General features: G+C 53.3%; 1 protein-coding gene across 1 annotated transcript; it reads left to right on the top strand.

Annotated features, from left to right (window-relative positions):
* Positions 1–166: 166 nt before the first annotated feature.
* Positions 167–15476, top strand: PPM1G (protein phosphatase, Mg2+/Mn2+ dependent 1G). The gene is made up of 10 exons (XM_051770651.1): positions 167–602; positions 4004–4073; positions 9046–9131; positions 9468–9600; positions 10926–11395; positions 11820–11957; positions 12723–12957; positions 14002–14131; positions 14269–14371; positions 14794–15476. The coding sequence occupies exons 1-10, from the start codon at positions 483–485 to the stop codon at positions 14986–14988; spliced, it is 1680 nt and encodes a 559-aa protein (XP_051626611.1). The 5' UTR covers positions 167–482; the 3' UTR covers positions 14989–15476.
* Positions 15477–15702: the final 226 nt, after the last annotated feature.

Genomic DNA, 15702 nt, shown 5'->3' with positions numbered 1-15702 from the left:
CAAGGCAGGGGGCGCTCTGCGGGCCGGGCAGGGAAGGACCGTGAGGGGGCGGGGCCTACCCGTGCGACAGCCAATGGGAGCGCGATAAGGAGCCGCCAGCGCCGCTGATTGGTTGGTGTTCTCGGCAGAGCGCATATAATGTGCCAGGTGGGCGCGAGCCCCTCGCTGGGGAAGGGGTAGGTCTGGCACCGGTCCCCGGGAGGCCGCGCGGCTTCAGCCGGTACCGAGTCCCCTGTTCCCCCGAAGGAGCTACAAGGCAGCTCGAAGCCAGCGGCAACCCGTGTAGGCCGTCCCGAGGCGGAGCGGGCCGCGGTGCCGCTCTGGCTGCCTCTCTATGGTCCGCGCTTCCGGCGGCCGCGCTTCCGGCCGCGCGACTTCCGGTCGCCGCCCGCCGGTGCGAGGTCCTGCCGCCCCCGCGCTCCGCCCGCGCCCCCCGGTCCGGTCCGGGCCGGTCGCCGCCGACCGAGGCCGTCGCGGCCGCAATGGGCGCCTACTTGTCGCAGCCCAACACGGTGAAGAGCTCCGGGGACGGCGCCGGGCTCGGGCCGCGCCCGCTGCACTTCGGGTTTAGCGCCATGCAGGGATGGCGCGTCTCCATGGAGGTGAGGGGCTGAGGGCGCCGGGGCTGGCGGGGCGGCGGCATTCGCCCCCAGCCCTCATCGGGGTCCTGCGCCGACAGGCCCCGACGGCGAGGGGGCCCGGGAACTGCCGAGGGCGAGGGAGGGATTCTGCCTCTACTGATGCCGCCCCAGCCTTCCCCGAGTGCCCTATGGCAGCCGCGTGTCCTGGCTCCCACGGGGAGAGACCCCCCCGTTCGCGGGGGCACGTGCGGCTGGAGAAATTCCCGCGAGCAATGACGAATTCAGGGTAAAAAGCCGAGGGAAGGAGCGTTTAGTGCTTGGGGCAAAGCGCGGAGTGAAAGCAAGGGGGAAATCCTGAGGGAAAATGTCTGAGTTTCTCTCCTGAAATGAAATGTGAGTGTCTTGCTGTGCTCCTTCCCTGTTTTTATCTATTTCTAGGAAGATTTGTAGAAGGAATTCTGCTGGTTGCTCTCAGTCTCCTGCAGCCAGTCCTGGCTTTGCTGGGCTCAGTGTGGGCAGATGAGTTACCCCCAGGCCCACACCTGGTTGAGGATCCAGGCATGTGCCCACACTCCCCCATGCAGGAGCTGCCCTGTGAAGCTGCTGGTTGGTGTGAGGGCAGAGTGGGGCTGCTGACCCTGCAGGGCTGTGGGCCTCACACCCTCTGGGAGTGCCAGTAATGTGCTGGCTCGATTTCCCTTCTGGGCAGCCAACACACAGCTGAATTCAGGAAGAATTAACCCTGGTCTCTGGAGCCCCCCAAGTCTCACCTCTCAGTGTCTGGTTCGTGGCTCTGTGGCTGCTGGGGGGGTGTCCCATTCAGGGGGTCATGAGCCTGTTGTCAGACACTTCACCACTGCTGGAGTGGGGCAGCAGTACAGGTGACAGACCACTGACCAGGTGTTTCCTCCCTTCTGCATGTGAAACCCTGAGCTCTGGTTCTCAGGGTAGAAGGTGCAGAATTGGTACTTGTGCTCTTGAGAGACACTCAGAGTAGGTGTGTGCTGAGCAGGCTGACAGTGTCTGAGCTGGTCCCTCCCAGTGACCCTGCAGGGGGCAACTGGGGCATTCCTGGAGCACTGAGATGTAATCTCAAAGGTGATTAGTGTGCAAGCAGCTGAACATGGGCACGGCTCCCATCCCCGTGCCTGGAGCTGCAGTGTGTTCAGGAGCCAGCCTGGGACCAGGTTCTCACCTCACTCACTCCAGGGCTGTCGTGAGTACCTGTGCAGAGGCTGGACGAGGGCCTGGGCTGCAGCTGTGGGTTTTGCACTACCCAACATCCCTGACTTATCCCTGCTGGCAGAGGCAGTGCTGAGGCCCTTAGAGTGGTTTAGCTGAGCTGTCCCAAAAAAGAGCAGATGGCAGGAGCTGAACACCCACTGCTGAGCAGTCCTGTTTCATTCTCTTGCATTCCAGTGCTCTGTGCTCCACTCTCTGTCATGTCTTGATTTGTGTTTTTTCCTTTTCTTCACATTTATTTACACTTTTGCTTTTCTACAAGGCTTGCAGAAAGTTATGAGCAAATGTTTGTGCATAAGACTCTGGTTCTGTGTGTCAGTGAAGGCAGCCAGAGTGTGCAGGTGGTAGGGCACAAGCATTTTGGGTGGCATAAACTGTGTAAAGGAGCTTTTTTTGCCTCTTAGGTTTTAGGAACTGCCAAGTGAGGTGGGTATACAGGGCTCTGAAGAAATGCTGTAACTTAATCTAGAGAGGTTGCTTTAGGATTAAGGAAGTGTTTGGGGCAGATGAGAGACTCAAAGGACAGGGCAGACTGCAGGGAGGGCTCAGTGAGGGGACAGGGCAGGCTGTAAGGGGGGCTCAGTGAGGAGACAGGGCAGGCTATAAGGGGACATCAGTGAGGGGACAGGGCAGGGCAGACTGCAGGGAGGGCTCAGTGAGGGGACAGGGCAGGGCAGACTGCAGGGAGGGCTCAGTGAGGGGACAGGGCAGGACAGGCTGCAGTGGGGGCTCAGCAAGGGCAGCACAGACCGTTTTTGGTGCCAGTACTGGGTTTCCTACCCAGCAGCATTTGCATTTCTTTAATTACACCACTGTTTGGTCACCTGGGACTCATCCCAGTTACTGTGCTGTGGGTTTGCTGTCTCACTGGCTTCTGTGGATGCTCAGAAAAGTGAGTATGAAAATGCTGGTTCTCAGTTTATCCTTGTTTTCTTTTGTGCTCTCTCCAGTGAGCTCTGGGGAAATTTCCTGCATTACCATTCAGAGTAATTTTTTCATTTTGAACTCAGATTGTCACTTGCCTGTTCAGACACTTTTCATCCCGGTGCCAGCAATCCATTGCACGGAATGCTGCGTGAACCCAGCAGGGAATAGAGTTCTCTTTTTACAAGACTGTGGGACTCTAGAGGGCGAGGAGCCCTTATCCAAGGAGTCCTATGTGAAAAACGAGAAGAGTTCCGTGGTTGCTGGGCTGTGATTGGGTGTAGCTCAGCGTGTGTGTAGCTTTTGGGATATGGAGGGCAGTATGGACACATTCAGAGATTTAAGCCAGATGTTGGAGTGAGCCGTGTTTTGGGGCAGCTGTAGCACGTTTAAGGTGATGAACCATGGCAAAGATCACGTTGCTGAACATATCACAGGATGGTTCCTGAACACGAGGGTGTGGGGTGCGGTGAGGTGGTGGGTGAGGGTTGGACTTGAAGGAATGTCATGAGATGAGCTGGGCAAGGGGAAGGCTTAGTAGGAAAGGTTCAGCCCGTCTGTCTGTTCCAGGCTCTGCATTGAAATAGCCAAGGTGGGATTGCTTACCTGTAGGTGAAGAGGTCAAGCACCTCTTCTGACTGTAAAATCGGGGTGCTGCCTCCCTCAAAGCCGGCTGTTCCAGAGAGACCTTGTGGAGAGAAGAGCTAAGCAACGTGTGTGGCTCATGTGTGGTTGACCTTTTGTGCTGGAGCATGTCCAGAGATGGTAACAGAGCTGGGGAAGGGTCTGGAGCACAAGCCTGATGAGGAGCTCCTGGGGGGGCTCAACCTGGAGCAAAGGAGGCTCAGGGGGGACCTTCTCGCTCTCTGCAACTCCCTGACAGGAGGGGGGAGCCCGGGGGGTGTTGGGCTCTGCTCCCAGGGAACAAGGGGCAGAATGAGAGGGAGTGGCCTCAAACTGTGCCAGGGGAGGGTCAGGTTAGATAATGGGAACAATTTCTTCATGGAAAGGTTTGTCTGCCTCTGGCACTGGCTGCCCAGGGCAGTGGTGGAGTCTCCATTCCTGGAGGGATTTAAAAACCATGTGGATGTGGCACCTGTGGACATGTGACAGCACCGTGGCCTTGGCAGTGCTGGGGGAATGTTGGACTCAATGGTCTCAGAGGGCTTTTCCAACCCAAACAAACGTGTGGTTCTATGATTTTCTGTGGGTCTAATGCAATCCTTGTCATTCCAGACCTTTGCTCTCTGTTTCAGGATGCCCACAACTGCATTCCCGAGCTGGACAGTGAAACAGCCATGTTCTCCGTCTACGATGGACACGGAGGTAACTGTGCCCGCTGTGCTCTCTCCTGTCCCTCAGTGTGACCCCCCTGGGCTGTCCGTGCCTGCTGGGGCATCCATCCATCTCTAGGAATCCTGCTCCTTCCTGGGAAGCATTTTCTTTGATAGGGATCGTCAGTGGAGGTTCTGAATGTTTCTCAGGGGTCCTAGAAGGAAGGTCAGGGGCTGATCTGAAATTGAAATCAGATTTGCATTCCATCCTCTGACTTTGGCTGTTTTCATGGTGGATAAGCTGGACAGGAGAGTCACAGAAGGAAAGGTGGTAAGATAAACCACCTGAGATGGGATCAGAGGTCTGAATGTAGGCAGTGTGTTCTGGTGGTTGCCACGGGAAAAAGTGGAAATCAGAACAGGAAGATCCATTCCCTGCTGTACCTGCCCAGCTCCCACTCCCCAGGTAAGGGTTCCCTGAGCTGGAAGTTGCAGCCATTCCATCCTGCACACATGTTGGAGCCTTCTTGATGAACTGTCTCTTCATGATTTGTTTAATTGCATTTTAAACAGGTTTCTATGTTTGGTGATTGTTTGCATTGTGCATTTTGTATAGAATTATTTGAAAAAGATATGATTAAATCTGCTGCCTGATAATTTCACTGCAATATCTCTGACACGTATGAGGAATGAGTGAGTAATCACTCCATAAGCACTTTTCACTTTTACCATTTTGGACTTCAGGTCCTTTCTTTCAGTTGGAGAAGCCCTGGGCTTGTCTCTGCTAATACAGCTGAATATTGCTATTAAATATTTTTGCTAATATTACAGAATTCCTTCTGCCAATATCACATAAAAGCACAAGATCCTGTTGTTAAATCTTGCAAATTATTTTAGTTTTGATCATCCTTAGTGATCCATTACGTTTTAATAACCTCTTTTCCTGATAATTTATGTAGATGTTGGTCAACATATCTCTTCAAGGAGCTCTCCCAGTGGCCCTCCTCCGTTCTGGAAACTGCTCCTGTCCAACCTCGCTGCTTTTCCCATGGCAGCAGTATGGGAAACATTTGATGATTTATTTGAAAGCCTTTTGAAAATCTGTATGGAGTAGATGAACTAAACTGCCCGTTTCCTCCTGCTCATTTGCTCTGAAACACACTGGCCAGTTAGTGACTATCCCTGCTGTGTATGTGTCCCTGAGTATTTAAAAGCCGTGTGTATTACAGTTTGTCCTGTTTGCTGTGCTCCCGTGCCAGCCCTGCTGCTCTGGAGTGTTGTGAGCCCAGTTCCCCTACTCTGAGGCACTTCAGCGTATTTTTGGTGTGGTCTGTCTGCTTCTCGTTTCTCTGATAGGAAGCAGATTTCAGTGGAAGGTTACACAGTGTTGTTCATTATTTCCACTTGCCTTTAGACCTGAGATATCCTAAATTGCCAATTTGCAAATTACAGCTTCAGACCTTTTTTTGCAATAGTCCATACTAAAAAGCTCAGCCTGAGTAGGCTGCTGGCGAGTAGCTCTTCCAAAGATGCTGTCTCAGCTGTAGAATGTATTTAATGCTCTTAAAGTATTTTCCTCCTGAACTTCATCCTAGAGTGTGCAGAGATTCGAGTGGAGCAGTCGCTGATATCCTGGAGAGTATGTTTGAGAGCATGGGGATGATGGGTTGGTGCTGAGAGGCAGAGAGTGACAAGGAAACAGGATGTGGGGATTCAGCAGCTACTCACCTCAGTGCAGCAACTCAGAAACCGTCTGTGTATGTCAGTCAAAAATAAAGATAAGGAGCATCTACCATAAACAGGTCAAGAATGAATAGCATCAAACCGTCTGTTCTCCTCTGAGCTCAGGATGTTGTTTTTTCAGCTGCCAAGAAGGTCTGTTCCACATGTGGGGTTTTAGAGAGACTGTGGACACTCGTGACATTCCTGTTAGTGTAGGACATGAAGTGGTGTGTTTGGGGATTTTAAATACAACAGGAAAGATTCCAGATAGACATTGGGGAAAGGCACGGAATGGCAAAGCACAGGCATGGCTTTCTAACTCACAGTTTAGGTTTCTAGTGGTTGAATCTCTACAGCTCTTCCTGGACAAACCTTATCAGGAAAGATATGGATATAGTTGAACCTGACTCCGAAGAACAGCTTTTGCCCATCTCTGCTATTGTATGAGTTTATTGATGCATTAGTTATTTAGTTTGAAACAATTTCTCAGGTCTCTCCCATGTAAGAGTTAGTTTTTTGGGTGGGAACCTTGCTAAGCTTTATTAGCTGCCAGTGCAAAAACTGAATTTAGCTTCTCTTATATACCTTGCTTATCTCTCAGCATGAAACTCTCCAGTAAGCTTCCTGCTTCAAATGGGTTGGGAAAAGTTTTTATTATTGTGTTATTTGAAAAAAGGGTGGGTTTGAGGGGGTTTTTCCTATTAACTTTTTCCATTTCACTCATAGTTTTTCTCTTACATTTCCCTGCTGTGGGCAAGCCTTCTAGTGTTTGAAAGATGCTACTGGGTTGGTTTTTTGCCTTCCTCTGCTTCCTTTTTATGTGCCCTGGCCTCTCTTCCCTCCAGATCCTGGAAATGATATTTGGGCACTCTGCCCCTTCAGTGGGGTTTCTGATCATTCTCTGTCACTGTCTCCTTGTGCTTTAGCCTTTTAGCTCTTCCTTTTAATAACTGTCTTCGTTGACACTTATCTTTGCATTGCTTGTCTGTCTTGGGCTTTATTTCTCTCTCTTTGCTATTTTCCATTTTGCTATTTTTTTAAATAATTATTGCTATTATTACTGTTTTAATGTCCTCTGAACTCAGGGGTTTCCTCCCTTTTGCCCTTCCAATCCTCTCTGCCGTACCACGAGGAGAGGTGGGTGGGCAAGTGTCCGGGCAGTGCTTAGTTGCCATCTGGGGTTAAACCATGAGAGTCCTTTCTTGGCACCCACTGTGGGTCTGGAAGGGTTGGAGCTAATAACGGATTGAGCAGGGCATGTTAGAGGGGATTTATAGCTGTTAGCAGCTGCAGGTCACCACAGTGGTTCAGCTGTTCCTGCTATCAGTTTACCTGACCCACGCTGTGATCTTTTTTGTGCTGTACCTGCTAAAGGCTGCTGTTGGCTCCTGCCTGTTGGTGGGCTCTGCAGTGATTAGTGGTGTTTGCCTGGGAGATCTGTTATTCAAACACTGACCTTGGGCCTAATCTGGCATTTGGGCTCTGCACTGAGGCCATCGCTGTCCTTCAGGTCTCGTCTCATGGAGACAATTAACAATTATTTACCTTCCTCCAAAAGGTTTTTGTGGAGGAAACACAGAATGGCCAGGGCCTCACCACCCTCACAGGCAAGACTTTCTTCCTAATATCCCATTTAGCCCTCCCCTCTGTCAGTGTGAAGCCATTCACCCTTGTCTGTCGCTCCAGGCCCTTGTCCTAGATCCTTTCCAGTGTTCCCAGGTCAAACCCAGTCTCTCTGTTCCCTGGGTCTGTACCATGGAGTGCTTTGCAGTGCTGTGTAGCAGCAGCCGTTTGCTGTTTCTGTTCTCTGTCAATGGCCACTTGATCCCTTTTCAGCAGGCACACTGGAAAAGTCCCTTGTCTGCTGTTTCTTTCTTTCTCCCAAATCTCCCCGCGTCTCCAGTTCCCACTGTGTTCCCTCTGCCTCTCCCTTTGCTGAGCTGATGGCTGCTGCTCCTTTACCCTCAACTCCCCTGCTCCCCGTTCCTTCACAGAGCCTTGCTCCTGCCTGCATAACTTCTCATCATGCCCAGCTGCCTGCACAGCCTCTGTTGGGCTGGGAGAAGGGCAGGGAGTTGGGATATGCAGCGGCTGGTCCATCCTGTGAAAAACCATCTGTGTGAAACTGTCCTGTAGCCCGAAGGAAAGGAGCACACGTGGCTCTGGCTGTACCCACGTCCCCAGGGAAGCCCCAGGTGCAGGGAGGCTCTGGAGTGCTGTGTCCAGCTACCCACACTGCTGCTTCTTTGCCTTGTGACAGGGAACAGCTGGTCCAGCACAGCCTCAAGGATGCCCCTGGACCCTGTGGCAGGACCTGCAGCCTGCCCCGCTCCCCTCCCTCCTGTGCTGTCATTTCATTTGTTTCTCAGTTTCTAGCTCTTAACTTTTTTTTCTCGTGAATGTGAGCCATGTTCCTGTGTCCTACATCGTTCTTTGCCTCATATAAAAACCTCAATGACTAGTCTGATCTCTTACACTACTCTTTCTGGTCCCCGTTCAAGATAAAATAGAGAAATTCATGATCCCTCACTGTTTACTCTTTCTCCTCTCTCAATAGCACCTCCATGATCACAACAAATGCCTCCATGCCCTGTTCTGTATGTGACACCATTAATTACTGAGCTGTAGAGGGAATTCTGGCTTTTAAAAATCTCTCAGCTGCTCTAGGGTGGGCACTTGGCTTGAGTTGTTGTTCCTCAGTCCCAGTTTATCCCTTGTGCTCTTGGCATGGTGCTCCTGCCAGCTGCTGTTTGTTGTGCCGTGAACACACACACACCCCTTCCTGTACCAGGGTGGCTGCCCCACCTTCTGAAAGGCTCATCTCAAGCTGTGGGATCCCATTGCTGTTGGTGTGGAACACACACTAGAGCACAGAGCACTTTTTATATGCTCGTTGCATGTTGATAATGATCTGAGAGAGCCTACATTGATCAAAAGCTTCCCTTTTCTTCTGCTTGCACTGACATGTGAAAATAGAGGTGTCCAGGTAGCCTGGGCCTAAAGAGTCAGTCTGAATATCACATTGGGCCTAAGCTCGCTCTTGGGAAGCTCACAGCATTGACCACACCTGGTGGTTTGGAGCTCATTGATGTTTGCCAGGGCCATCAGCAAATCCTGCTGCTCTGGGGTGCTGCCCCTGGGAAGGTGTGAGTGGGACCCCCAGAGTCAGCTGCTGTGTCACCATTCTGTGTCTGGGGCAGCTCTGGTTTGTGTCCTGGGATTTGCTTCCAGAGTTCAGTTGCTCAAGAGCATGCTGTATATGGGAGGATCAGCCTCTTTAAATGGTTTCTGCTCTTTTTCAGGAGAAGAAGTTGCCCTGTACTGCGCCAAGTACCTCCCTGAGATCATCAAAGATCAGAAGGCCTACAAGGAAGGCAAATTGCAAAAGGTAAGGAGCCAATTCTGCCCTGGAATGAGTGAGCACCAACGCGGGGGAAAGCCCTTGTGTCAGTACCCAGGGCCTCTGTGCAGGTCGTCCAGGGAGGCAATGGAGGCTCCATCCTTGGAGCTGTTCAGAATGTGTCTGAATATGGTCCTGGGCAATCAGCTCTGGGCATCCCTGCTGGAGCAGGGGGTTGGATCAGGAGAATCCCAGAGGTCCCTGCCAGCTGCAGCCATGCTGTGATTCTGTATGGTGGGCATGCTGGAAGAGACAGGATTGCACAGCATGGCAATGCTTCCGTAGGGAAGTGGAGGCTGCCCACTCACGTCTGTTCACATGCAGGCCCTGGAAGATGCGTTCTTGGCCATTGATGCCAAGCTCACCACCGAGGAGGTGATTAAGGAGCTCTCCCAAATGGCCGGGCGGCCCCAAGATGATGAAGATGAGAAAGAGAAAGTTGCTGATGAAGATGATGGTAAGTAAGTCAGCTGCCACCGAGCATACAAGGCTGCAGCTGCAGGACAAGGACCAAGAGCAGCAGGGCCAGGTCTCCTTTGGCACAATGTTTTCTGTCCCAGTTTCTCAGTTAAGTTTTGGCTGAGCTGAGCTGCCACACCTCAGCACTGTCTGTGGCTTTGGGCTGGTGCTGGGGGAGTCCAGATCCATTTGGGAGCTTAATGCTATGGATAACAAACCAGCTTGTCACCATTTTCCATAGGCCTTCCTCCACAGGGTGCAGGGTCGCAGGATGTGTCAGGAACTCTGAGCTGGGAAGTGGGCTGAGTTGTGGAAGGGAAATAATGTGGTGTGCAGCACTCTGCTCTCCCAGGCTGGTGGCAGCAGGTAGGACTGAAGTAGATTCTGGTCTCTTCACAAAAAAGCAAGTGTTCCACCAGCAAGTGGTTGCCAGCCCCCAGAACCAGACAGGAGGTGGTTCCTGGGGTGGAATTCTGTGCTGTTCTTGCTGAGTACCTTGTGACCAGTCTTGAGGCAGATGTAAGGCAGTACCGTCACTGTGAACACTGTTGGTCTGGAAACACTGAGTTAGTTTGTTGAATGTCGTTCTCCAGCTGACAGGGATGAAGTAGGTGGTTGGTTGGTTGGGTTTTCTTTCTTTTTGTCCTGTGTTTTCAGGAGCATTGGGGATGTGGGTATGCGGTTTCCTTTTGGGATTAAATAGCAGAGCAAACTATAACTAAGGGGATGTCAGTAGGGAAGTGGTGGTCATTGGCTTATGGTTTAGGGAAGGTCATCCCATTTTCTGCCTAGTCCTACTTGGGAGATGCTGTGGTCACTGCCCAAAGCTGTGCTCCCACCTGTTGCACCTGTCCAGGTGACAGCTGGTGGGGATCCCTGCAGTGTTTCAGGCCCATGGAGCAACTACTCTCTTCTTGTCCTGCAGCATTACTGACCAAACCTGCTCATGGAAGCGGCGAGTCTGCTTGCCCACAGCTCCCCAGGAGCCTGTGCTCAGGAAAGCAAGGCTCTACTCCCAGCCATGCAGCTGATGTGAAGGCTCTGTGCTGCTGTCAGTCAGCCAGGGAGCACCGGGGCTGGGGCATTGGGGGGACTGTCAGGCTGTGCCGTGGTCAGAGCTGTGGCCCTGCCATTTCCATCCTGCTCGTCTGCAGCACCTGGGATGGCATGGGCCTGACTGTGTGCTCACACTGAGCCTGGGGAGCACTGCTGGAACTCTGCAGCAGCAGCCTTAGCCAGGGCAGCTCATCGCTGGACCCAGCGTGGTGGGTATCCTGCTCTCTGAGCCTCTCTGTCCTCACCTCCTCTCCTTTCCTTTTGCAGTGGATAATGAGGAAGCTGCTCTTCTGCACGAAGAAGCCACAATGACCATTGAGGAGCTTCTCACACGTTATGGACAAAACTGCAGCAAGAACCTCAAAGCCAAGTCTGTAGCTGCAGCTGGGGATAACACTGCGGAGGGGACAGGCAAGCAGCATGATGGGGAGTCAAATATGAATGGAGAGGCTGACCCAGGGGAGCTTCCTGACCACAAGGAGAGGAAGAACGGGAAGCCAGATGAAGAAATCACGGGTATTTCCTCCACCTCAGACAAAGCCAGCGCTGGAGGCAACAGCCCTGCTCTGCAGAAGCCTGAACTAGGCAAAGGTGACGAGGCCGTCACCTCTTCTACTGGGGAGGCCGGGCCCTCCTGCTCCTCCACGGGAAAGCCCCAGCGCACAACCAAATCCAAATTTTTTGAGGACAGTGAGGATGAGTCAGATGAGGTTGAGGAAGAGGAGGAAGACAGTGAGGTAGGAAACAGCACTGGGACAGAATGGCCTTCTGGCTGGGCAGAATGCATTGCTTACGGTGGTACTTGAGAAGAGCCCCTGGCTCATCCTAGGTGTGTCCTAGGAGCAGGTGTTTCAGACTGATCCTTTGAGGCCATCCCATGGGAATGTTTGGGATTGTTGAGCTAACCCTGAAGGACACACACTCTCATCCTGCAGCGGCCATAGCCAACAGCCCTGGGTCCTGCTGCATGCACCATCCCTTCATCCACTGCTGTAGTGACACCAACTGCTCTGGTTGTAGCCATCAGGTGTGGGGGACATGTGCCAGGTCACCTCACACCTCTGGGGGAACTGACCATCAGTCCCCAGGATGGAGGGACCAGCAGGGGAGAGGGCACTGAGTGTCCTGTGTGAGTCCTGTGGTATCACTCCTTTCTTATAGGAGTGCAGTGAGGATGAGGATGGTTACAGCAGCGAAGAAGCAGAGAATGAAGATGATGAGGATGACACTGAAGAATTAGAGGAGGATGAGGATGAAGAGGAGGAAATGTTGTTACCAGGCATGGAGGGGAAAGAGGAGGTACACCCTGTTCTTGTGTTCTGCAGCATAGTGTGGAGCATGGGGCACTTGGGAGACTCAGTAAGGGGTTGTTCCTGCTCAGGTGGGGATAGAACACCCTGCGTGCTCTCCTGGGGGTGAGAGAGCTGCCAACAGCCTGGGTTTGTGCAAAGGCTGAGGGATGGGCCTGGATCTGGGCAGAAGGCTGAGGTAGACGAGGCTGCTTCTGGGTGTGGGGTATGTGGAAATGCTGTGGGGCTCGTGTGGAGGGAGAGCATGGGGCAGGAGCAGACGGGCTCCACTGGCACTGCCGCTCCAGGGCACAGCATCGCTCCTCGCCAGGTCAGGGCTGCGGCTCCTCAGCCCGTGCAGTGCAGGCAGGGGGGCCAGGAACCCAGAGGTCATGTAAAGGGGACATGGCTTCCAAGGTGGCAATTTCTCCCTTTGGGGAGATGGCCTGGCTTGCAGTGACAATCTGCTTGAGCTGGGCTGGGGCTGGAATCAGCATGTTAGAGCAGGGGATATGGCAGGACATGTGGAACACCAGGCAATCCTGACCCACTGAGCTGCATGAAGTTGAAATGGAGTTGTTGCCTGATCCTGCCCCTCAGCGAACACCTCCCTGGTGTTTCCCACTCCCTTAGGCTTTCTCCATCACTCTGTGTGTGCTCATGGGGTGAGATGCAGCACCCTGGGGTCTGGGACACAGCTGAGGCTGGCTCCCTTAGTGACCCGACGTGGAGCCATAGAGAAAGGAATCTCACCCAAATCCCGTGTCTCTTGCAGCCCGGCTCGGACAGCGGGACCACCGCGGTGGTGGCGCTGATCCGGGGCAAGCAGCTGATCGTGGCCAACGCCGGGGACTCGCGCTGCGTCGTGTCGGAGGGCGGCAAGGCCGTGGACATGTCGTACGACCACAAGCCAGAGGATGAGGTGGAGCTGGCCAGGATAAAGAACGCTGGCGGCAAGGTCACCATGGACGGGAGGGTGAACGGCGGCCTCAACCTCTCCAGGGCCATCGGTGAGCAGGAGGGGGGATGCTGGCAGGCCTGGCCTCAGACAGCTGTGCTGCCAGCACTGCCAGCCACCGAGGTTATGGAACAGTTTTTAACCAGATGAGTAGAGCCTGTTCTTTATTTGATGGGAGATTTCAGTCTAATTGGAGAAAATGGCCATGAAGCAGTTGGACACCAGTGGAAAGCAGCACCTAGCACCTCCCAGGCTGTTGTGCCAGTAGCTGGGTTATCAGAAACCAGCTCCTGTAAACTGTCCCAAAACCAGACTGCTGCCTTTGGAAACAGGACTCTTCCTGCTCTCTGTCTTTGAGGGACCTTGGTGTGTTGCTTCCTGGGGACCTGGCTTCATGGTAGTTTGAACCCACTTGGTCATCTGTACTTCTGCAGAAGGACCCAAACCATTGAAATCATTATCCTAGGGTAAAGAGATAAAAACATCTTTAGGATAGAGACAAGGAGTTTGTTTATCTAGGGAGACACTGACATTCCCACCTGCTATTTTGTGGTGGCCCTGGAAGTCCCTTTGTAGGCTCTGATTCCTGATAAACTGCTAGCTGGAGCTGAGGATCAGTTTTCTCAAGTGAGCTTTGAATCATAGAATGAACCCTGGAATGGTTTGAATGGGATGGAACTTAAAGATCATCTTGTTCCAACCCCCGCTGCCATGGGCAGTGACACCTTGCACTAGACTGGGTTGCTCCAAGTGCCATCCAGCCTGGCCCAGAACACTTCCAGGGCTGGGGCAGCCACAGCCTCTCCAGAGGTGACAGGTGCTGTGTGCTGGTGGCCTGGTGTTGCCCCAGGAGGTGGGGAAGCAGCACTTGATTTGGGGTGAAGAGAGGCTGAGCTGGCCAAGGCCCCTCTTCCCTGGACTAGCCAGAGCTGACACTTGGAACCTCCGGTAGTTCTCTGCCTCATGGCCCACAGCTTGATCCCAGGCTGTGGGAGCACTGGCTGGATCCCACTGGGGCCTTGTTGTGGGGCAGTGCTGCTCCCTGTGCAGGGCAGGCAGCACTGCCCGTGCCCAGACATCCTCCTCCCCACCACAGGGGATCACTTCTACAAGCGGAACAAGAACCTCCCTCCAGAAGAGCAGATGATCTCTGCCTTGCCTGACATCAAAGTGCTGACAATAAATGATGACCACGACTTCATGGTCATTGCCTGTGATGGAATCTGGTGAGTGGTGAGGGAGCTGTTGTGCCTCTGGGGTATCGCTTCTCTGGTCTTTCTCTGGAGCTGGGCCTGGGGAAGGCCTGTTGGAGACTGGCATGTGTGCTCCCTTCGCCTGCTCTTCTGACCTCTCTGCTCTGCAGGAATGTGATGAGCAGCCAGGAAGTGGTGGATTTCATCCAGTCCAAGATCACTCAAAAGGATGAGAACGGAGTCCTGCGGCCGCTCTCCTCCATCGTAGAAGAGGTAAAATCTGGAGTTCTGCTGTCCCTGCAGCAGCACAGCATTTGTGTCCCAGCTCAGGACCTGGCTCTGCCCTCCTGCTCCCTCACATGGGCTCATTCAGCACTCAGGGGGTCTGCAGCTCATGGGCTGCGATGGGCAGGAGCAGAAACACCTCTGCAATGAGACCCAGTTCCCTGGGCACCCAGGCCTGTGTCTGACCTCAGGGGTGCTGTCCAGCCGAAGGAGTTGCTGCCCACATTCAGAAACCTGGGGCTGCTGAGGCCATTTCTGTCCCTTCTCTGGTGGGAACAGCATTTAACTCATCCCACATAGCCCTGGCCTGGCAGCACCTGAGCCACTGTTAGGTGTTGGAATGGGCCCAGTGCCTTGGAGTGGTCCCAGTGTGTGTCTGCTCTCTGCTGACTTGCTCTTTCCCTCCCCAGCTGCTGGATCAGTGCTTGGCTCCAGACACCTCAGGAGACGGCACCGGCTGCGATAACATGACCTGCATCATCATCAGCTTCAAACCCCGTAACACACACCCACCTGCTGAGAGTGGGAAGCGGAAACTGGGGGAGGTGGCGGCACCAGTGGAGGAGAACGGCGGGGACAGCACCAAGAAGGCCAAGCTGGAGTAGCGGGGCCTGCCCAGGGACTGGGCTGTGCTCACCAGACTCTCGTTTCTTACCCATGCTGAACTCAAGACTCCAAGTCTTGTCCTTTTTTTAGCCTTAGTAGAGGCCTTGTTTGTCCGTGTCCTGGTCGGGGGGTGGGGGGCGGGTCTGGCTAGCGAGGGCATGTCGCACTGTTCATCCGTAACCATTCCAAAGAGGGAGCGAGGACGGAGCTGCGCGGGAGCGCCACAGCGCAGAGCCCGTGGTGAGGAGGAGGAGGAGGATGTCCCCCCATTGTCTCCATGTGGTTGTTGCCATTTCTGTGCCTGTGAATTTCTGTTCGGAGGGAAGAACTTTTTCACTGTTGAGGTTTTTTTAATCTGCACCCGATTATTTAAGGCCCTTTCTGTTTTTATTTGTGAAACAATCTGGTGGTGGTGCTGAGGCCACACCGTGTTCGGTTGTACACTTTCAATCAATACTTTTTTCAAACTAAAAGACTGGAAAACACAGCTATGCTCCTGGTCCTTGGTTCTTTCCTGGAAGGGGACATGAGGAAGGTAGGGTGGGAAGGACATTTTTCCCTGGGGTCTTGGAGCACTGCAGGGCTTTGGCCTGTGGCTCCCAGTTCCCCCAGGATGGCTCTGCTGAGGATACTCAGAGCAGATACGAGTCTCTGGAGACAGTCTGTGTCTGCTGAAGGAATGGAGGCACCAGTCACTCTCCTGAGCTCACCTG

The sequence above is a fragment of the Manacus candei genome, unplaced genomic scaffold (genome assembly GCF_025592945.1).
Source record: "Manacus candei isolate 608988 ecotype Guabito, Panama unplaced genomic scaffold, ASM2559294v1 h1tg000121l, whole genome shotgun sequence".
In the NCBI taxonomy this organism is placed as follows: Eukaryota; Metazoa; Chordata; class Aves; order Passeriformes; family Pipridae; genus Manacus; species Manacus candei.
This window is presented reverse-complemented; position numbering and strand designations above follow the sequence as displayed.

Bases quoted from the DNA above. Each gene is read 5' to 3' on its own strand.
- PPM1G (XM_051770651.1), top strand. From the start codon at position 483: ATGGGCGCCTACTTGTCGCAGCCCAACACGGTGAAGAGCTCCGGGGAC. The intron at 9,601-10,925 runs GTAAGTAAGTCA...TTCCTTTTGCAG, and splicing joins AGTTGCTGATGAAGATGATG to TGGATAATGAGGAAGCTGCT. The intron at 11,958-12,722 runs GTACACCCTGTT...TGTCTCTTGCAG, and splicing joins GCATGGAGGGGAAAGAGGAG to CCCGGCTCGGACAGCGGGAC.